This window comes from Vicia villosa, linkage group LG1, assembly GCF_029867415.1.
Source record: "Vicia villosa cultivar HV-30 ecotype Madison, WI linkage group LG1, Vvil1.0, whole genome shotgun sequence".
Lineage (NCBI taxonomy): Eukaryota > Viridiplantae > Streptophyta > Magnoliopsida > Fabales > Fabaceae > Vicia > Vicia villosa.
The window spans coordinates 106,254,285-106,276,605 of record NC_081180.1 but is presented as its reverse complement, the minus strand read 5'-3'; the positions used below and the strand labels follow the sequence as shown (position 1 = coordinate 106,276,605).

Sequence of the window (22,321 nt, the reverse complement as noted above, 5' to 3'; positions counted from 1 at the left end):
TTTAATTTATGAATTTACCCGCCCCGCTCTTTTTTGGGCGACCATATGACAGGGCGGCGCGGACCGCCCGCTTTGCCACCACTAGTAATATTAGCTTATTAAATATAATTTAATAAAATAATTTTTCGCTAAAATGTTCAATTATTTTTTATGTATTTATTAATTTTTGTTTATTTAAAAAATTATTTTTTAATTTTTAATAATTTAAATAATTAAATTATTAAAAAATCTGTTTAATATAAAAAACAAAAAATAAAAATAAAAAAAGGTGCCCTCCGTTTGAAATGGAGGCCACATGAAGGGTCACATGCAAAAAGTCAAAAACAGTGGCAATTTGAGAAATAATTTTCAAAGGGTGGTATTTTGAGATTTAATATTTATGGGGGTGGCATATTGGTCAAAAATCCAGAAACAGAAATCAATCTTGTGTACATGTAACGCTTTCGTGATGAAATTACGAATTCCTTTTTGTTATAATTAGCATTTTCCTAATTAGAAATATGTATACAAATAGATGATTGCATATATGAAATAACAATGTGCTTAATGAAGTATTACGACTAATATAAGGAATACAGAATATTTGCATTTAAGGGGTGAATGGTTAGATGAACGATTGGATATATTACTAAATTAAAGTAATTTTTAGTTAAATCTTGAAACTTGTCAATAATTTATAATGGATTCTCAAGTTTACCCAAAGTATGTGGTTAATAGCAATAAAAAGTTATCACAAAAATAATTGAAATATGTGTATAATTGGATCTGGACTATATTATTTTTTTCAGTGGCTTTTGCTTATTTTGGTCTCAGTCTTCTTTCTTAATCCCCCTTAGCGAGGGCAAATTCAACCCTTTTTATTAAGGTTAGTTGGACTCTATGTAAGGTAGTAAATTTTTTCTAACAGCTTTTGTAAGAGAATCTATTTCTAACAGCTTTTGTAAGAGAATCTATTTAAATAATAGGTCATTGTCCACTTGAAGGGTATCTCTTGTATCTTATTTGAGGATTGATTTGAGTCTGCCTTTAATTTTTTTTGTTACTTGTAATCTAATCTTATTTGAGGATTAGATTGAGCATGCCTTTAATCTTTTTGTTACTTGTATTCTAACTTCTAGTGTCTAATATAGGATTTTAAGTGGTTGAGTGTCCAGTCGGTTAACCCCGGGGAACTTGGTGTCTTTTATAGTATTTTATTTCTAGTATGATCTAAGGCTAAGTTAAAGAGTTTTCTATGATTTGGCATGCCACGTATGGGATTAATTCGTTTGCTCGTAATGACAAGTTTTTTTCTGATTCATCATCATATGTGAAAGAGTGGAGGATAAGAGGGATTTTTTTGGTTTGAAATTGGTTTCTTAGTCGGTCACCATTAAATTATTCTCTTTCTTAGACTGAATTTAGAATTGTATCTTATATATAAACCTTTAGGCTATGTTTGGGAGTTTGGAGGGGAGGGCTTTGGAAAATAGGAAGAAATGAGTGAAAATAATAAAAAGATTTTGGATAGGAGGGTTTTGGAGGGTTTGATTTTCTTCATAACACCAAAAACCCCATAAAATGGGGGAACTCAAAAATTATATTGAAGGAGGGTTTTGGAGGGCTTACATAAATTTTCCAAATATCTTTTAGGTTGTTATACTATTTTAAAAATTAAAAAAATTGTAATGATAATGACTCTTTTATCATTCTAAACAAAATCATATTTTTTTTTAAATGTCAAATATTTTTCTATATTTTTTTAAAAATTCGTTTTCGGAAGCCTTTCTCTCCCCTCTCCTTCAAACTCCCAAACATATCCTTAGCGGATCAAGAGTACTAACATGTTCTAGTGGAGCTTCATGCTTCTATGTTGCTTGGGGTCCCTTGATCCGTTGGTGATGGGGCTGGCAGCTTGAGCTCTAGTTAGATCTTCTGTTAGTTTGGCTTGATGTTTTCTCTTGATTTTGAGGCAATTTTTATGCCATCCAAGTTTGTTTCGGGTTCAAAAACAACATTTTAATATTTTCTACACTTTTTTATTTTATTTCTCTTTTGAATTAAAAGACATCTTTTGATATCATAAAATTTTGTAATTTCTATATTGGTGGATTCTAGAGTTTATCTGACAGGTTTGGCACTTGCAGTCCTGTGTTTTCATTCTAGGTTTAGCGCTTGATAATTCTTTGTGATTCCGACTACGTCAGGTGGCATCAGAGCAGGTTTTCTCCTATTTCTTTTTGTAATTTTATCAGCCATGAGAGATCGACAGGTTCTTCGACATTATGGGCGTCCTTGAGAACAAACAAGTTAAGATGGTGCCGATCAGGCTGAAGAGTAATGTTGTTGTCTGGTGAGATAAACTTGTTGTCTAGAGGCATAGGCAAATGAATAGGTCAATCAAAACTTGGCGAAGAATGAAACAATTGATATTGGAGTGGTTTTTATCGGAGGATTATGAACAAATTCTTTATAAGATGTATATTGAGTATGTTCAGGGAAAAGAACTATGACTGATTGACTGAATACACAACTGAGATCCTGCATTTTTCTGAGCGCAATGAATTAGGAGAATTAGAGAGCAAGAAAGTGGCTCGATACATCATTGGCATGAAGAGATCCTTGCAGGAGAATATGGATTTACAGACTATATGGAACGTAGCTGAGGCATCCAGTCTAGCTTTGAAGTAAGAATTAATGGAGAAGTCCCCTCGAAATTTCTCATCTTTTAGGTATTCGCCCCAGAATTGAATCAACAAGAAACAAGGGAAAGAGTTCAACAACCAAGGATTTCAACCCTAAGAATATGGGGACTAGCAAGCCTATTGGTATGCAGCAGGGTAAAGCACCATTCCAGAGGTAGAATAATCCATATGCTAAACCCACTGAAGATATGTGTTGTCGTTGTAATGGAAGAGGTCACGGATCAAATGTTTCTCAAACAAGGAGAGTCGTTGCTATTACGGAAGAAAGGAAAAAGGATGAGGAAAGAGAAGGACATGCAATTGAGAACGATGAATGTGAAGGGGTTGAGTTTACAGAGGAAGAATCTTATGTATAGATCCCAATGATTTTTCATCCTAATATGATTCAACTTGTCCCTCGAGATCTGGAGACCTTTTTAAGTCTCTGATTTATGATTCCCAAATTTATGTAAAAGACAAAACCAACAAAAAAGAGGTAGAAGACAACGAATCAAACAACTTTCCAAAAAAAAATCTCAGCACTAAGATAAACATAAAAGAGAAATATAGAAAAGGTAAGTAGAACAAAATATATTTAAAAACAACGACAAATCAATTGAAAAACAACATAGATCGCTACAAAACTGACAAATTTACAACCTCTTAAAGAAGAAAAAGAAAAAAACAAGTTTAAAAAAAAGACTAAATTAGATATTGGTTGAAAATGGAAGTTGAAGAAGAAAATAAGTAAACTTATAAAATCTCTTATGAAGAGAATAAAAAAAATGAAAAGATGGATAGAAGAAGGATGAGAAATAAATGAGAAAGAAAAAAAGTTATCAGAGAAGAAGAATGAAGATAAGAATGAGAAAGCGAAGAAAAATGAGAAAGTGAAAAAAGGAAAAAAATGAGAAGAACAGAATTACTGAAAAATAACAAAGAGAATGTGGATTTTTTTTAACATTCAGCTGCAAGTACATTACAGTTGGCAGTTGAATGAATTGTCCTTAAAAACAAAACATGGCAGTAAAGCAAACAGGGACAATAGAGAAATTTTCAAAACATTGAATATTAGTATATTATCGATAGACATATAAATAATCTCACTCAAATATACGATCTCTTTTAAGACTTTTTATATCATTATGCTTCACACTACATTATTATTTTTTATTTTACTTTATATTATTTTTTATTATGGTCGTGTTTCATACTATATCATTTTTCTTTTATTTTATTATTTTTTTTATAATTACTTTCTTCCTACTAGCCCTTCAAAAGCACAAGATTTGGTAGGAATAAAATGCTTAAAATTATTATTTTGGCCTTCAAATTTTTAGTCCAAACTCTTGAACCTCTTAAGTTTAGTATGATCTACTATTTTAAGTTTACTCTAATTGAGTTGTCAATTAAAATATATATATATATATATATATATATATATATATATATATATATATATATATATATATATATATATATATATATATATATATATATATATATATATATATATATATATGAATATATTTTTCAAATGTGAAAGTTTAATTTAAAATCTTTAAAATTCATAAAATAAATTAAAACTCAAAAATTTGTATTATAAATTTATTGAAATTCAAATTAATTTTTTCAATGATAAACAGTCTTTTAAAAACATCTAAAAAGTTAATAATAATCTTTTAATGTTTTCAAGACGTTTTCATCAGAATAATCCTTTAAATTTCAATTCAATGTACATTATTTTTTTCATATTAAAATAGAGGTGACTAATGAGATAAACTATAGGAAAAAACTTAGATTTAGGTGTGATTCTTACTATTTTTCAATAAAAACATAACAAGTGTATATTTTCCTCTTACACGTGCAAATTTCCTCTATTTTTATTCACTAAATGATATTTAAATATATTTGTCATATTTTCATTGAAAGATAGTAAAAAATAGAAAAAAATCCAAATAACCAAGTTTAAAAAAAAAATTTATCCAAAAAACCAGGTTTTGGAGGAAATTACATGGGTGACCAGGTTTGGGAGGTGCCCTACACATAGAAGCCACCTCCCGTGGTGCCAATGCTTTAAAACTTCTTCTTATGCGCCACCTGGGGTGGCGCCTTAGTTTTGGAAGAACTATAAAGCCACCTGGGGTGGCGCCTATATGTGTTTTCTTTTTCCTTTTTTCTTTTTTTTAACATATTTAAAAAAAAAAACTATTAAATAAATAATTAGACGTGCGAAGATAGTGTTTAATGATATAAATAGGGAAGAACATTACAAATACGGGACAAACATTACAAATACAGGACAAACATTACAAATACGGGAAATACGAGAATTTTTTTAAAAAACATTAAGGCTATGTTTGGATATCATAAAATCAACGGAGCGGAATGGAGCGGAGCGGAGTGGGATGGAGCGGAGCGGAACGAAGATACCATTCCATTGTTTGGAAATTTTAGGACGGAACAAGATAAGTTGTTCATTCCGCCCAAATCGAAGGGTAAGAAAAATGATGGTAAGTGATGGAATGGAATGGAATCCATACCACTCTATTCCGCTCCATTCCATCCGTTTTTAAATTATCCAAACAATGGAATATCATTTTATTTCACCCCATTTCGCTCCGCTCCATCCGGTTCCATCAATCCAAACAAAGCCTAAACATATTCTAATCTTGACCCTTATGACCGTCAGTTCTACACCCTGACACTGTTCGGATCCATTGGGAAGGTTGTCGACGACCCCCCTAGCCCTTGGTTGTTCTCGTTGTGTTTGGGTAGGTGGGCCTCGGATTAGCCCCTCCATGCGCTCGTTGGACATGTAGTCTTCAATCCTTCTGTCAAATAGTCGGGGTCTCATGCCCTCAAAGATTGGTCGTGGCGGTAGGGTCGCGTCGTATGGTCGGTAAAACCTAGCGCTTTAGTTTCCTTGGAAAAAAGACATTGTTTGTTGGGGTGTGGTGTAGTCATATTGTTGGTGTTGTGACTGTTGGGAGGAATGGTAAAGTGACGATTGAGTGATCATTGGCTCGTTTGGGTCGTATTCGTCATCTGGGCCCATGTCGGGGCGGAGTTGCCTATTGGAGGGGCCTGCGTCGTGGTGTTGTTGGGTGAAGCCCCATGAGTGGTGTTGGATGGGTTGCCTAGTGGAGGGGCCCGCGTCATGGAGTTGTTGAGTGAAGCCCCATGAGTGTTGTTGGATGGGTTGATTTTGGTGGGGCATTGGCGTTGTTTGATATTCTTCACGGTAAGGGTGTTCAGAGGTCTGACGGTGTTGGTACTATGTTTGGTGAGAGCTATATTGACTTGGTTGGCTTGGTTGACGTTGTTGGCGTTGCTGGCGTTGTTGACTCTGTTGGCGTTGTTAGGGTGGTTGTTGGTTGTATTGGTGTTGGCGGGGGTCGTATAAGTAGTAAGGGTCGGACACATACATATCAGGGGTTGTCACTGATCTATACCAATTCACGTAATCTTCAGTTGGATACATCGGTAATTACGCAACGGGAAATTGTAGAAGATGGCGGCGACGCTGCTTCCACATCTCACAAAGTTCAGGTGCGAATGATTGATAATCTTTGTGATCCCATTGGTGATTCACTCTTTTCAGATGCCAACAACCCAAATCAGCGGGGGGATCTGGGATTGGTTGATGCATGCCAAATTGGAGCCTCACACGGTCAGCATGGTGCATCTCCACAATGTTGAACCTTATGATAGGTGTCATCACAGTCCAAACTTCTTGGTCACGCTCGTTGGGCTCATGGTCTAGCACCAAGTATGGTCTCCAATTAAACTGCATAGGAAAAAAGAATATAATATATTATTAAAAAAGAAGATGGTTTGTAATACATATATACGCATCATAGAAAAGTTTAGTGGTAATACATCTTGAGCTCGGAGGTGATCCAATAGTTGCCGATACAAAAGAATATTCCCCCTCAGATTCCTACTGTAATTCAACCGAGGACCACAAAACCTAAAACAAAAAAGAGCAAATATGTTATTTTAGATTTTTTGTAAAAGAGAGTTAGCAAATTGAAAAAGACGTACCTTGTTGCATAAGGGAACATGTAGTTGTCCCTGCCTGCAGGGGATAGCGTTGGCATTCTCCACCAACCCCAAACTTGTAGTAGGAACGCACATCCATAGAATGTGCAAGTGTCGTCGTATGCATTTTTACAAAGAGATTGGTATAACAATGCCAAAACTGCAGACCCCCAACTATACTTCCTAATCTTGCTAATGCTATCAAATAGACTAAAATAAAAAAAGTTGACAGTGTTACCTGTCGACTCTGGGAATAAGAGGTTACCAAACATTAACATGATATAAACCTTAGTCTTTTGGAAAATTTGCTCCTCGATAGAGTTGTCGTCCAATTTGAGTTCATCATAATAAGCTCTAAGGGAAGCCAGACTGATACCCTGTCCTCTTGAACCTTGAGACGTCACAATCAGATCTCTCCCCAACACATTCTCACATAGTACATTAGCATGTTGAACACTTCCATTAACAGCCTTCCCATCAATGGGCAGACCAAGCAACATATAGACATCCTCTAGAGTTATTGTACACTCACCTGTTGGAAGATGAAACGTGTGGGTTTCAGGCCTCCATCGCTCTTGTAACGCAAGTATGAATTTTCGGTCGATGGTGTTGTTGTCAATTTTGATGACATGTCCGAAGCCACATGCTTGTAGATACGGAACAATCCTCTCGTCGGGTGCAACATAGGTGTGAGAACAACAACGAAATAGTTCAACATCCTAAAAAGCACGAATAAATAGATTAATATGGAGATCATATATGTATAGATGTTTAGAAGTAAATAAGTATGAACTTACATATGCCGCCAGGTTTGCTCTAGTTCCTCTGTGATTTTCACCCAATGTTAGAAGTTGAGCCATTTTTAAGAACTCTGAAACTTGATGCGAAATTGAAAAATATAAGTGTTTGTGAAGATGATAAATGAAATGTTGATGAAAAATGAGTTTTTTATGAGAGTATTTATAGAGGGAATGGTTGATGCTGATGTTTATTGCATGACAACCAAGTGGCGAGCATGCATGTGATACAGATATCAAAGTAATAAAGGAGGGTTCACGTGCATTCAAATGTATAGAGTTATAAAATGCAAATGTCACATGCAATAGTCTAGGCGTGCATGCATACAGTGTTTTGTGCAGGGCTAAGTGAAGTCTGCATAATAGACTAGGTGCATGCATAAAGTTATAAATAGGGATGCATGCGTGTCAGGATAGTCTGCATGGTGCAGGTATAGGGTCGCATGCATCTATGATAGACTGCATGTTGCAAGTAGGTCTACATGGGACCACTTTTTCAAGATATGCGCCACCTCAGGTGGCGCCATGGTTCAAAAATTAGGGCAAAAATACACTAATGCGCCACCCCAGATGGCGCCTACCTGTTAACCAGTTGCACTAATGCGCCACCCCAGGTGGCGCCTACTTGCATTATTTTTTTGTTAGGGTTTAGGGTTTGTTGTTTGAATAGGGTTTGTTGTTTGACCGTAAATAATTAGTGTACAATATGCGCAATTCAGTATGGCTGTGTCTGGTCAAGTCGACTACAGCAATGTCATGCATACCTCAAATCAACTATACACGTCTGTGACGATACAGACATTCATTTTTCATCAATTTTTTCTGCATGTGAGTGTACAGTAAGCAGATTACTGCCATACCCTAAAATTTGCCCATCTTATTTCTCTTAAATCAAATTCCTATCAAAGTTCAAAACTCAAAGACATCCCTCCTAAACAAAGGCTCAAGAAACTAGGGTTGTGTTGTTCTGGATCAAAAGCTCCAATGCATCTCATATGGTTTATGATGTTTCAAACTACCTCCATGACAAAATTCAGGGCTCAATTCAAAGAGTTGATCACTCAATTGCTCAGAAAGTCAACAGTCGACTAATTTGACCTAAAAGTCAACTGTGGTCAAAGTACAGTCAAAAGTCCTGATTTTTTGTCAACATCCTTATTTTGAAGTATCATTCACCATTTGATCAAGAATTGATCATGGTTCATCAAGGAAAGATCAGAAATCAACAATTTCAAAATGTTTCTAAATTAGGGTTTTCATAGGAGAAAGTCAACTGAACTTTGACCAGCCATAACTCCTACATGGAACATCATAAATTTTCCATCTAAAGCTCATTTTGAAGGAAATTGAATTCCCTACAATTTTGTCTCTCAAAAGCCAAGTCTAAAAATGCTTCATTTGAGAGATATGGATCAAAACATTATAGGTCCTTTTCAAAAGTCAACTAAAAGTCATCTTTTTCAAAAGAGCACACAAAGAGCATGGAGAATTATTTTGACATGGGACTAAAAACATTGATTAGAGGACTCTTCAAGGTTTCTAAAAAGTCCTGGAACTCCTCCATACCTCAAAAATTGAGGGAGATATGCCTTGTCAAAGTTGGACAATTTTGAGAAGGAAAATGTGAAGAAAAAGGCTTCAAAATGGATTTCCTTGCAAATAGGCCCAACTTTTTATGGCCCAATCTTGCTACACAAGTCATCTAGAAGTTTCAATCTGAAGGCCACGAAAATATGATAAATATTTGATTTTATTTGCATTTTTTATTCATTTAAATCATATATTTAATCAACATTTGAAGAAAAATTGAAAAGATTGGATTTTCTTTTAATTTCAATCATATTCAATCATCAATTAGACAATATATTTTATTCAAATTCATGGAAGGAAGATTGGATAAAAAAAGATTGAAATTGGATCTAATTTAGAAACTTTAAAATCATATTGAAATCAAATTCCAAGTAATTGATTCGAGAAGATTTGATTGTGTTTCTCAACCCTAATTCATTCCGCTATATATATTGATTCGTTCCAAACCCCTAGGAGAGTTTTTTTTGCAGCCCCAAGAACACTAAGCAAGTTTCCAAAGAACTCAAGAAAATTTGGAATTCGGTTTCGAATTTAGAGAGCAATTCAAGGAGATTTAAAGACTCCAAAACGATCCTTGAAGGTTTCTGAAGCTGTTTGGATACACACACGCAAACAAAATTTCCAGAAACACCTCCATTTAGCCTCAGTATGTATGGATGTAAATTTGTTCGATTACTCTAATTCATATGGCATAGACATGTTTTGATTGCATAAACTGGTTTGTTATGATGTGTGGATGATTTCTGGATGATTAATTGGCTTATTATATGCGTATCTGAGGATCTACCATGTTAGGGTTCTTCCTTTACAAATTGGGGGTTTTTAATTTAAGACAAATCAAGGCTCAATACAGGTACCATTGGATTCGTGACCTCCGGACGATCGTGTTCGGATGGTCGCGAAAAATTTATGTATAGTTTCTGGGCATTTTTTATTTTCACAGGTGTAAAAGATAGGCCCTTTTACAGCGTAGAAAGAAGAAGCGCTATAAAAGCACATTTGTAGAATTTTGGTGAAGAAGACGACTACGTGTCGTCGTCTGATTGGCCTAACTTCAAGAAAAAAAGAGTGCGTTGTCTTTTGGATCCAGATGGATCTGGTGCGTTCTTGCTCATGCGCGTAGGATGCACCCTCTCATATCAGCCCTCGGATCTGCGCCTTGCCTCATCCAATGTCTCTGAACGCGCAGGTGCACCATGCACCTCCACCAGCTTGCCACACAAGATCCAAACGCTAAGTTTTCAAATTTTTTTCTTTTTAATTACATAAATTCATGTTTTTATTTTTATTATATATTTATTTTGTACAAACATTTTATGTACATAAAATCCTTGAAATTTCTTTATAAAACAATTTTTGTTCAAAATTATTTTTTCTTTTTCATAAAAATATTATAATTAATAAAACATTATTTATTCTAATAATTTGATTTTTTTTTGTTTTAAGTTAATTTAATTTGTACAAATTATTTATTTAATTATTATTTTTTATTAATTGATAAAAAATATATATTAGGGTTAGATATTTAATAGAAACCTTTATTTTCACCGATTTAATTAATTAGGTTGAAAACCAATAATTAATTAAATTGATTTTATTTATTCCATTAATCATATTTAATTTGTACCCTAATCAGGGTTTACGAAGATCGTGCCTACACTGAAAATGTTTTCCTTGTGTAGTTTTTCAGGGTCATCATCAGGCTTCCTCCGACTACGCGCCATATCAGATCAAAAGCTAAGTTCTTGATTTAATTTATTTTAAATTTTATTTTGCCTCTTTTTATTATGATAGGGTTAGCCTTAACCGTCAATGAATTGGTAACGCACTCACCCTTTGTTGTTATTTTTCTTTTTTTTTTCAATGTTCAGGGTTAGTCAGCCGGCCAAAGCTCGATTAGTCGGTAACCCTAAAATCTAATTTATTTTAATTTCTTTCTTTTAAATTATTACTTATGTCAGACCTACTGCTCTGTTGGGGTTTTATTATTGCTTCTCCCACATCCCCATGGTTCATTATGTATCTGCTTCTGGTTTGTATTGCTTGGCCTTGAAGGCACTTAACACTGTATATATATAAACTGCGTGGTTAGTAATTTAGGGAGTGGAAACTCGAACTGAACCTAGAATAACTAATTATAAGATAAATTTTCTGAATTAATCACGTGATTGTGCACCCACACACCTTTTATGGTAACCCCTCTTGTTGCCTGTTGCCTTGTGTTTTTCAGTGCAGAATAGCCAAGTCCCTCGAATACGAGGATACCTCAGCAATGTTGCCCTCGGTTCATTCTTAAGATCATAAGTCCCAATGATGCTGCCTTCGATTCGCTAATATGATCTCGTCCCTCGAAGTTGCCTACGAAATGCTGAGGTATCCTCTGGTTGCCTAACAATGGCTATTCTGATCCTTCCCTTAGACTACCTGCCCCTCTATGGCAAGGACAGTCTTGTGGCGAACGATGATTCGACGACCCTTTAACCTCCAAATAAAAGGACTTCCCTACCCTCCTATGGTATGGATAGCCCTGAAAGGCTAAAAGAACATTTTTCATCTAACTAGGTAATTTGCCCTTAATTGCATGCTCTGTTTTAAAATTCTTTTTCTACCCTTTTCTTAAAAAACTTCAAAAAAGGCTACGCTCATTTACGAGCTAAAGTCCTTATTTTCTTCTTCTACATTTCTAAACTTTTGGTTTCAAAACTAAAGAGCAAAGCAATTAAGAGCCCATGAAAAACCATGGATGCAAAGGGTGCCTTACACCCTCCCTTTGTATAAATTACCCCCCGAACTCAGTTTTCTTTTAAAAGGTTTTTCCCGTTCTTTTAGCCTTTCTATTTAATTTGGATAAAATAAAAGTCGGTGGCGACTCTTGCTTACCGTACATTTCGAATAAAGTCAGTTCACCGTATTACAATTACACTTAAATTTTTTTAAGTTTTTTCTCTCAAAGGGTTTGCTGTTTGAATACGTAACTCAATATGACCGTAAATAATTAGTGTACAGTATGCGCAATTCAGTATGGCTGTGTCTGGTCAAGTCGACTGCAGCAATGTCATGCATACCTCAAATCAACTGTACACGTCTGTGACGATACATGCATTCATTTTTCATCAATTTTTCTACATGTAAGTGTAGAGTAAGCAGATTACACTTAATTTTTTTTTAGGTTTTTTCTCTCAAAGGGTTTGCTGTTTGAATACGTAACTCAGTATGACCGAAAATAATTAGTGTACAGTATGTGCAATTCAGTATGGTTGTGTTTGGTCTAGTCAACTGCAGCAATGTCATGCATACCTCAATCAACTGTACACGTCTGTGACGATACAAGCATTCATTTTTCATCAATTTTTTCTGCATGTGAGTATACAATAAGCAGATTACACATAATTTATGGTTCACCAATTGTTCGTCTACATAAAGGAAGCCACTAATGTGAAAGATTACACATCTCATTACACACTCAACAATGGCCCCTCCACAATACATTATCAACGCTCATGTTTATGGCGAGACCTATGACAACGAAGAAGTTGGTTTTCTGTTTAGAAACACTGAGGTTACACGGTTTTCTTTAAGCAGAAAAGAAAATTTCAGTTACTTCAAACAGAGATCAGAGATGAAGCTTGCACTGGGTGATGTATTCCAAATTTTTTACCAATATCGATTTCTTTGTGGGGACAACCCAGTCAAGTTTATCCAAGTTGAGGTCAAAGATGATGAAGACCTGCAGAATATGTTTGCCAACCATGAGTATTCTGGTTACGAGTACATAGAGCTGTATCTTACTCTACCAGAAGTTCAACCCATACAATTGGTGGAGTCGCAAGTCATTGATTCACTGGTCGACGAGCAAGCAGAGGTCGACGTCGTAGATGAAGAAGAAGAAGCACCAAAAATAGAAGTTGATCACTTGATCAACGAGGAAAGTGAAGACGAACAGGACGTTGTTGTGCCACCAGATCAAGTGCATATGCCTCCAGCGCACATGAGGAATTTGAACTTCAATGGGGATGAACCATCGTCTGAAATTTTCTATGATCCATAGACTCAAACAAATGCACGGTTAAAAGAAGGAGACAAATTTCGTTCAAAGGAGGAATGTATCATGGCCATAAAAAGATTTCATATGGCAAACAATGTTGATTTTAAAGTTGATCGCGCCAACGTTGAGAGGTACAAAATTAAGTGTAGAAACCCTGATTGTGGATTCAGGTTGGCTGCATCATACAGGAAGAGAAGTGATTCATGGGTGATAGGATCTATTTCCCAAGATCACACATGTTTTAACACAAATGTTTCCCAAGATCACCGTAAGCTAAGTTATGATATTATATGTCAAGAAATCTTGCCCCTAGTAGACAAAGATTCGTCAGTAAAGGTGAAAACGATAATCTCTCATATCGTTGCAACTTACAATTACACTTCATCTTATAGAAAGGCGTGGCTGGCGAAAACTAAAGCGATCGAACTTGTGTATGGAAGTTGGGAGGATTCATACAAACAACTTCCACGTTTCTTATCTGCGCTTCAAATTTATGCTCCTGGAACCGTTACTATTTTAGAGACCCTTCCGCCGCAATCTCCAGACGGAACATGCCTTCAAGGAAATGTGATATTCCACAGGCTTTTCTGGGCTTTTCGCCCATGTGTTCAAGGAATTGCGTATTGCAAACAAATTCTTCAAATAGATGGCACTTGGTTATAGGGAAAATATAAGGGGACCTTGTTGATGGCTGTGGCACAAGACGGAAATAGTAACATTTTTCCTGTTGTGTTCGCTCTTTTGGAAGGAGAAACTGCTAGAGGTTGAGGTTTCTTTCTCAGAAATCTTCAGACACACGTTTCCCACCAACCCAGGCTCTGTTTGATTACAGACAGACATGCTTCCATCGAGAGTGCGTACAATAATCCAGCAAACGGGTGGCAAAACCCACCTTCAACGCATGTTTACTGTATTCGACATATTGCACAAAATTTCATTCGAGAGATAAAGGACAAGGTTCTTCGGAACACTCTTGTCAATACTGCATATGCATTGACTCAACTGACGTTCCAATATTATCAACATGAAATTGTATCGTCAAATCCAGATGCAGACAGATGGATAAATAATCTAGATAGAGAGAAATGGACCAGATCATGCGACAACGGGAAGCGATGGGGGCACATGACTACAAATCTTGTGGAGTCTATGAACGGAGTGTTTAAGGGCATCAGACACCTTCCGATTACTGCCTTGGTGCAAGCAACATACTATAGGATGATTTCTCTTTTCGCACGAAGAGGTGAGCGTTGGAGTGCAGTTTTAGAATCCGGACAAGTATTCAGCGAAACCAGCGTCAAATTCATGAAAGAACAATCTGCCAAAGCCAACAGCCACAATGTTACATCTTTCGACCGATTCAACCGGACCTTCAGTGTCAAAAAAATAATTGACCATAACGAGGGCCTTCCGAGACAACAATACAGGGTTCTTACAGACGAAGGGTGGTGCAACTGCGGAAAGTTTCAAGCCTTTTGCATGCCATGCTCTCATGTAATAGCAACATGTTCGTATGCGCACCAAGATCCGTTAGCACTTTTATCTCCCATTTACAAGGCGGAGACCTTGCTCGGAGTGTACAACAATGCATTTCAAGTGATGGCAAAGGAGGATTATTGGCCTGCGTATGAGGGGGACGTGGTTTGGCATAATGACAACATGCAGATAAAGAAAAGAGGTCGACCAAATAGCACACAGATCTGAACCGAAATGGATGATCATGAGAAAATGGTACGAAAGTGTGGCATATGTCGTGAAGTCGGGCACAATAAAAATACATGTCCTAATCGTGGAGCAACCTCCACCAACAATTAGTTGTATGTCATGTGTTTGTACTACTAATGTTTTTGTAGTTGTATTTGTATTGTATTTATATTTGTATTTGTATTTGTACTGCTTATGTCTTTGTATTATCTTTTATTAAATCAACTAGTTATGTATTTGTACTATCTTTAATTAAATCAACTACTCATGTATTTGTCTTGTAGTGAAGCTGTCTTCATGACCCATACTGTCAGTCTGTATTTTGGACAGTCAAATACGCATGCTTTCGTCTAGTCGTGTCAAGTCAGGCGTTGATCAGTGTGCTTGCATTTATCATTCAATTTAGGCGTGCTTGTAAACAGTACGCAACAGTACTCCTTTTCTATCCACTACTATTATAAATTAGGGGCTCCTAGGGTTGAATGCATACACAGAAACACAAACACCATACACCAAACACATACACAACAATAAAAGCTTGCATTAGGCCAGACGGATCGCATCAGAAATCAGAGCCCCCGCCACCAAAGAAACGTCTCGATTATGAACCAGATTACCCCAGAAGGAGCGGGTATGTCATATACTCTGCAGTGAAACCCCCCATGCCGATAATGTATTGGAATATCAATTCCGTGGCCCAACTCAAGAGGACTCTCCTGAGGTTTTTGGAAGGGGAGTACGAACCCGGCGAAGAGATAAGAAGTATCAAGAGGCTTAGAACAAGGGGTGGTGTTGTCATCGGAGAAAGGGAACGCTGGTGGGAGAATGTGGAATACGACGTGGATTGCACTCGAATGATGCATGGAACATATGACATTGTTTTAACCGTTGTAATTTCTTAGATGTTTTAGTTTTCTTATTTTTTGTTAGTGGCTTTCAATGTACCTTTTAATTAATGAATTAATCTTTTCTATCAAAATCGTTTTTTCCGTTACAACAACCCGGTTAATTTCATGGAGTGAATGTACCAAAATTTCTTTTTAATCGGAGGTTTCACTGCATAGAAAACACATGATCAACTCTCTTAAAAATCGGCAAGTCAGTCTGGGCAGCAACTATGGAAGAAAATGTGAGAAACGACTGAGAAAAGTTGTGGAAAAATACCCTACACATAATTTTTTTATTTAAAAAAATAAAAAAAATTAAAAAAAGAAAGAAAACACACATAGGCGCCACCCCAGGTGGCGCATAAGAAGAAGATTTAATGCATTGGCGCCACGGGAGGTGGCTCCTATGTGTAGGGCACCTCATAAACCCGGTGATCCAAGTAATTTCCCCTAAAACCTAATTTTTTTGGGTAATTTTTTTTAAACTTGGTTATTTAAATTTTTTTCATAAAAAATACACTTAAGGAATTGTAGCTAAGTTTTATTCTAAAGTATATCCTATATGTGTAAACAAAAATGTAAAAACAAAAAATAAGTAACAACAAATTCCATGTACTTGGTCGATTAATTGGAGAGATCCAACTTCACTAAGTGTCTAAATCGATGGTTGAGGTTTTTTTAAGCGACAGAAAATCGACGGTTTATTTTAAAAAAACAATCGAAGACGTAATCACATACGAGCGCGTCATTTTTTGCGTGTAGTTTAAGCTGTGCTGTGTTCAACCCAACGTAGTTGTCTCTCTCTCTCTCTCTCTCTCTCTCTCTCTCTCTCTCTCTCTCTCTCTCTCTCTCTCTCGCCATCTCTGAAAAATTGTTTTTTCTTATCCCTATATAAACCAAACACCCTCAAACACAATCTACATCGAATCTAATCTGCATCTATATTCTAATTTGACTTTTATCTCTCAATTAAGTCATAACCATGTCTCAGGTGAATCTCAATCCTTACATTAACGGTTTCTCGTTGTGCTTTTCCGATTCAATTTCTTGTTGTTTCTCGTTTTGTTATCTGCATAGAGTTTTACGTTTTTCTCCCATGATTCCTTGTTCTTTTCTGTTTGATTTGTGAAAAATAAGGTTTCTGAAATTGTTGGTTTTGTTTTATGAGATTTAATGATTTTGAGAAAAATATGATTTTGTTCTTGGGGGATTAGTTACTGTGTTAAATATAAATCTTCGTGGTTTATTTTTTATGCTTAGGTTGAAATATGTGTTATTAGGATTATTTAGGAATTAAGATGATTGATTATTTTATTCATTTTATGAAATTTTTGCATTGTGAATTTGTGATTGCAGACTGTTGTTCTCAAAGTTGGTATGTCATGTGAAGGATGTGTTGGAGCAGTGAAGAGAGTTCTGGGAAAATTGGATGGTATGTTTAATCCCTTGCTTTATAGTTTTGGTTATATAGTATTCACCATCATTTAAATTATCATGCTAGTACAATTTTTTCTCTACTACCCTAAATTTGTTGTCAGATTGACATGATTTGCAATAGTTTTTGGTTTTGAATGTGTGTCTGCTGTTTCTTTAAGTAATTCTGAAACCTCATATCCTTTCTTTAACAATATGCTTTATGAGGGTGTGAGCTCTATAGCTTGAGGTGGTAGAAGTGTAGAACATTTTGATTTCATTTGTGATGTTAAATATGTAAAAGTCTTGGTTAGTGTTCTTTGATCTAAACGAGGGGATCTCGTGCCGGTGGATTGTCTTTTGGTTTCATATTTAAAAGATTCAAAGTAAACCATCAATAGTAGTGTCATATGCAGTTTCTTGTTTACCTTGATTGTAATCTCGAAATTGGTTCGTCCGGTGGTTTCTACGTATAGCCATTTGCAGACTTGCAGACTTCAGAAGTTGCAAGTTTGATCTATCTCCCCCTTTTTCTCCACTGTCTATGTTCTTCTCTCCTATATTGGGTATTATGATTTAGAATATTAGATATGTTAGACTTTGAAGTGTTTTTCATGAACTTTGTTTTTATAGCATTTTTGTGTGTCTTGTTCTTCTTATCTTTATTTCAACTTCAAGTGTCCACATATCTAATACCCCTTCCAGTCATTTTTTAAACCTGTTTGAATGTGTCACAATCACAAAGCAAAGAGAAGGACCATTGAACATGTTAAATCACACCTTCTCTAGTATATCATCTTACCTTTACTAGTTTAATGTTAATATCCTCCTGTTCAAGTTTCTAATCATGAATAGATTAATCTTCTACAGTTACAACAACAATTCTAGTCTTATCCCACTAAGTCTGGTCCGTTACATGGATTAAATTATGCCATAAGACTCTATCTAAGACCATGTTTCTTTCCAACTCGTTAATCTCGATATCTTTTTTAATAGTTTCTCTTAAAGTTTTTCTAGGTATACCTCTAGTCATTTGATTACTCTCCATCTAATCTACTCTCCTTAAACATAATTCCCATGTCTTCTCTCTAGATGTTCAAATCACCTAAGTCTATTTTCCCCATCTTTAATGTTATACATCAACTTCCTCTCTAATATTGTCATTTTTAATCTTATCTTGTATAATCTTACCATACATGTAACACCAGATCATCATCTCAATTACTTTTAGTTTGTTTTCGCGTGCTGGTTCTTTACCGTCCAACATTTTGTCCTATACAAAGTCGCCAGTCTTACAGCCATTCCATAAAATTTTCCCTTCAATTTGAGTGGTCTTTCATGTCACCTAAATTACTTGAGACCCTTCTCCATTTCAACCACCCAACTTAAATTTTAAAGTTTTTGTTTCCTTCTATTTAAACCGTAACTTGCACGATCTTCATCTTTCATTGAAATGCTTCTCCTTTTGCTATACTTATCTTCTTCATATTCCGACTTACTTCTGCTTAGGCGAATTAAAATATTCACCAGTGTTTTTTCAGTCAATGAGTCAATAGAATAACTCCGCTTCCATTGTCTTACCCTAAATATGTGTGTTATGCTGTCGGCTTGGTTTTATTTATTTATTTATTCATTTAATTATACAATATAATGTAGCCGATTCTACTTAGTGGGATAAAACTTGGTTGTTGTTGTTGTTGTAATTATACAATATACTGATAGGAACCTGAATTTAGAAAGAAGGAATTGTATTATTGATTAAAAATATATGTATAACAGAAGGAAATCCCCTGTAACTCCATGGCAAAAGCTCTCCTCGGAGAAAAGAAAATTGTAACTGATACTCTATTTGGCTCATTTGTTGGCTTAAGGCCCAAACCCGGTACATAACATATACTTGTAAATTTCAAGGCCAAATTGTTTTGGTTAGTTAGTTCAAGAATGTGATAGAAGTAAACTTGCTGAGTCTAAATCTTGATATGTTGTTAAAGTCAATACGATAGTAGTATATCAACCAAGGATTCCCCTGAAACATTGCAGAATAATAACTAGTTCTTTTGTTTACAGGTGTGGAATCATATGACATTGATTTGAAGGAACAGAAAGTGGTAGTGAAAGGAAATGTTGAACCAGATACAGTTCTAAAGACAGTTTCCAAAACTGGGAAGCCGACTGCGTTTTGGGAAGGCGAAGCATCATCTGAGACTAAGTAAACCCGTTACTAAAATATTTGGCTCAATTTCTATGTGAGATAAGTAGTTCTGTAAATCAAATACTATTTGATGGGTTTGAATAGCTAGAATATGTCCTTTGATGTATTCTTGGTGTGCTACAATAAGGCCCTAGAATGTTGGTTCTTTTCAAAGCTATGTACTGTATTGATGTGCTTTTATTGAAAATTTGACTTTCTTTGTTAAGTTGTGTCCTTGTTGTTACTAATGTTATTCTGCATATCTAATTTATGGTCATCATCATATATATAAAGCACAAACACTATCGAAATTGAAATCATGTTTTTCTATCGAAATTGAAATCATGTTTTTCCTGAGTCAGACACGCTCCCAGTATCTTCCTCGAAAGAAGTAATAACACGGAGAGGTAGTATCACCATACCTCAATATACAACCTGCAAAATCAGAATCAGAGTACTCCAATTAAAATACAATCAATTCCATAAATGATGGGCTAGTGAGATACTTTATAATGTGTTTGACTGTAGTGATGTGTGATTATTTGGAGTTTTCTTGAAAGTAGTGAACACATAAAAAAGAAAACATAATTTCAAACACTTCTACCGATTTGGGGTTATTTTCATCAAAGGTAACATAAACTGATTTTTCTACCGATTTGGGGTTATTTTCTATTGTTAGGGTTTGTTTATTAAAAACTTTAAAAACTTTACTCTAAGTGGAATATCCTAAGAATATACCTGTTAGCTGAAGATTTCGTTTTATATTATTTATCCTTCGAAGAAGTAAAAATCGAAGGAAAGATGGTTACTGATGACCATCCCTTAAAAATAAAAGAATGGCTACTGATGGTCATGCTTCGAGAGTAAAGATTTCTAAGTTCACTATGAAGATAATGAATACTGAAAGTTAGTGAAAAGTATGTGTCTTCGGGGACTTAGACAAATTTGTAAATATATTTAAGTATTACTACTTAGCGTGTTTTTTCATAGTGTTTGTTAATACACTGCCACGCGTCGAAGACGGACTCAGGCGGGAAGATTTGAAATTCGAAGACGGTTTCGTAACTGTCCAAGTAACAGATGGCATCGCTAGAAGTTCTTATGAGAAACGTGGCAGCAGATTAGTATAGGACCGTTAAGGTCGAAACTAGTATAAATAGGAGTCTTAATGTTAGGATTCTGTGTGTTCATTTTGTACAAATCACTCACATATTTACTCAAGTATCAAGCGTTAAGAGAAAGAGTTCGCTGAGAAAATGTACGTATGACACCACCATTTTAATACATGTGTATTATCTTTTGTTTTTAATTACTTTCCAGAATTACTGCATTTCGTTTACTTCTTGCCATTTACATTTCTGTATCTTTACTTCAATGTCATTTACTTTCGAATTACTTTCATGTTATTTACTTTCAAAGTCTTTAACATTTCTGCAAATTTAAGATTCTTTACGTTTCAATAGTCCTTTTAACTTTCTATGTTATTGTTTACGGTGATTTCCGGTAAACAACCGCTAGTCTTCCAAACTATAATAAATACGATTTGGTTACTTGCAGGATCGACTAGATTGATCCTAGGACACATAGTCAAGAAGATTGTTATCAATGTTCATTTGAATCATATTCGTAATTTGTCCTCTTCGATGAGTATTGTTCGATTCAAGAATCTTGGTAATTGCTTCGTTATATGTAATTATAACTTCAACAAGAAAGATAAATAACATAACATATGAAACTTAAAGATTGTTAAAACATAAAGAATCTTAAACTGCAGAAACGTTAAAGACTTTAAAAGTAAATGATCATGAAAGTAAATTCGAAAGTAAAATAAAGATACAGGAATGTAAATGACAAGAAATAAATAGAATGCAGTAACTCAGAAATGTATTCGAAAATGAAATATAATACACATGTATTAAAATGGTGGTGTCATACGTACATTTTCTCAGCGAACTCTTTCTCGTAACACTTGATACTTGAGTAAATATGTGAGTGATTTGTACAAAATGAACACCCGGAATCCTAACATAAAGACCCCTATTTATACTAGTTTCGACCTTAACGGTCCTACACTAATCTGCTGCCACGTTTCTCATCAGAACTTCTAGCGAAGCCATCTGTTATTGAACGGTTACGAAACCGTCTTCGAATTTCAAATCTTCCCGCCTGAGTCCGTCTTCGACGCGTGGCAGTGTATTAAACAAACACTACTAAAAAAAACACGCTAAGTAGTAATACTTGAATACATATTCTATGAATTTTGTCTAAGTCCCGAAGACATATGCTTTCATTAGTCTTTCAGTGTCCACTATCTTCAACGAACTTAGAAGTCTGTATCTTCGAGGCATGACCATCAGCAGCCATTCTCTCACTTTTTAAGGGATGGCCATCAGTAACCATCTTTCCTTCAATTCTCAACTCCTTCGAAGGACAAACAATATAAAACGAAATCTTCAGCTAACAGTTATGTTACTTATCTTTTCGTTAAAGTCACATTTATATATGACAAAGTGATTGTCAAGACTATTTATTCTTTAATCGAACAACGCTTATGAAGAAGACAAATAATGAATATGGTTCGAATGAACGTTGATGACAATCTTCTTGACTATGTGTCCTAGGATCAATCTAGTCGATCCTGCGAGTAACCAAATTATATTTATTATAGTTTGGAAGACTAGCGGTTGTTTACCGGAAATCACCGTAAACAAATTGGCACGCCCAGTGGGACCGTGTCAAGCAGATTGTTTTAATCAATTGCTTTATTTTTGTCTAGACAATATCAAGATCTTGTATGAACCTTAGGAACGGTAAATTAAAGAACAGTGCACAACCGATTCCCAAACGAAGGTACAACAGGAAAATGGTCGTTACGGCCAGTGCAGGGGTGATCGAGATCCCCCACAAGGTTCAGGATCAGGAGCGGCAAATTCGACTTCTGTTCAAGGAACACGAGATGCAACGGGTCCAAATGGATCGAGACCTGC

General features: G+C 35.5%; 2 protein-coding genes across 2 annotated transcripts; one reads left to right on the top strand and one right to left on the bottom strand.

The window, feature by feature from the left end:
- Window positions 1-6,448: 6,448 nt before the first annotated feature.
- On the bottom strand, window positions 6,449-7,567 carry LOC131650838 (protein MAIN-LIKE 2-like). Its single transcript, XM_058920553.1, has 4 exons — window positions 7,505-7,567; window positions 6,711-7,426; window positions 6,518-6,636; window positions 6,449-6,453 (listed from the first exon to the last, which is right to left on the bottom strand). Exons 1-4 carry the CDS (start codon window positions 7,565-7,567, stop codon window positions 6,449-6,451), a joined length of 903 nt encoding a protein of 300 aa, XP_058776536.1.
- Window positions 7,568-16,560: 8,993 nt separating this feature from the next.
- On the top strand, window positions 16,561-19,560 carry LOC131643786 (copper transport protein ATX1-like). Its single transcript, XM_058914106.1, has 3 exons — window positions 16,561-16,721; window positions 17,087-17,162; window positions 19,211-19,560. Exons 1-3 carry the CDS (start codon window positions 16,713-16,715, stop codon window positions 19,354-19,356), a joined length of 231 nt encoding a protein of 76 aa, XP_058770089.1. The 5' UTR covers window positions 16,561-16,712; the 3' UTR covers window positions 19,357-19,560.
- Window positions 19,561-22,321: the final 2,761 nt, after the last annotated feature.

Excerpts from the sequence above, each read along its gene's own strand:
- LOC131643786 (XM_058914106.1), top strand. Across the intron at positions 17,163-19,210 it reads AGTTCTGGGAAAATTGGATG|GTGTGGAATCATATGACATT; the intron begins GTATGTTTAATC and ends TTTTGTTTACAG.
- LOC131650838 (XM_058920553.1), bottom strand. The coding sequence starts at position 7,567 with ATGGCTCAACTTCTAACATTGGGTGAAAATCACAGAGGAACTAGAGCA. Across the intron at positions 7,427-7,504 it reads GAGCAAACCTGGCGGCATAT|GATGTTGAACTATTTCGTTG; the intron begins GTAAGTTCATAC and ends CGTGCTTTTTAG. Across the intron at positions 6,637-6,710 it reads ATGTTCCCTTATGCAACAAG|GTTTTGTGGTCCTCGGTTGA; the intron begins GTACGTCTTTTT and ends TTTTTGTTTTAG.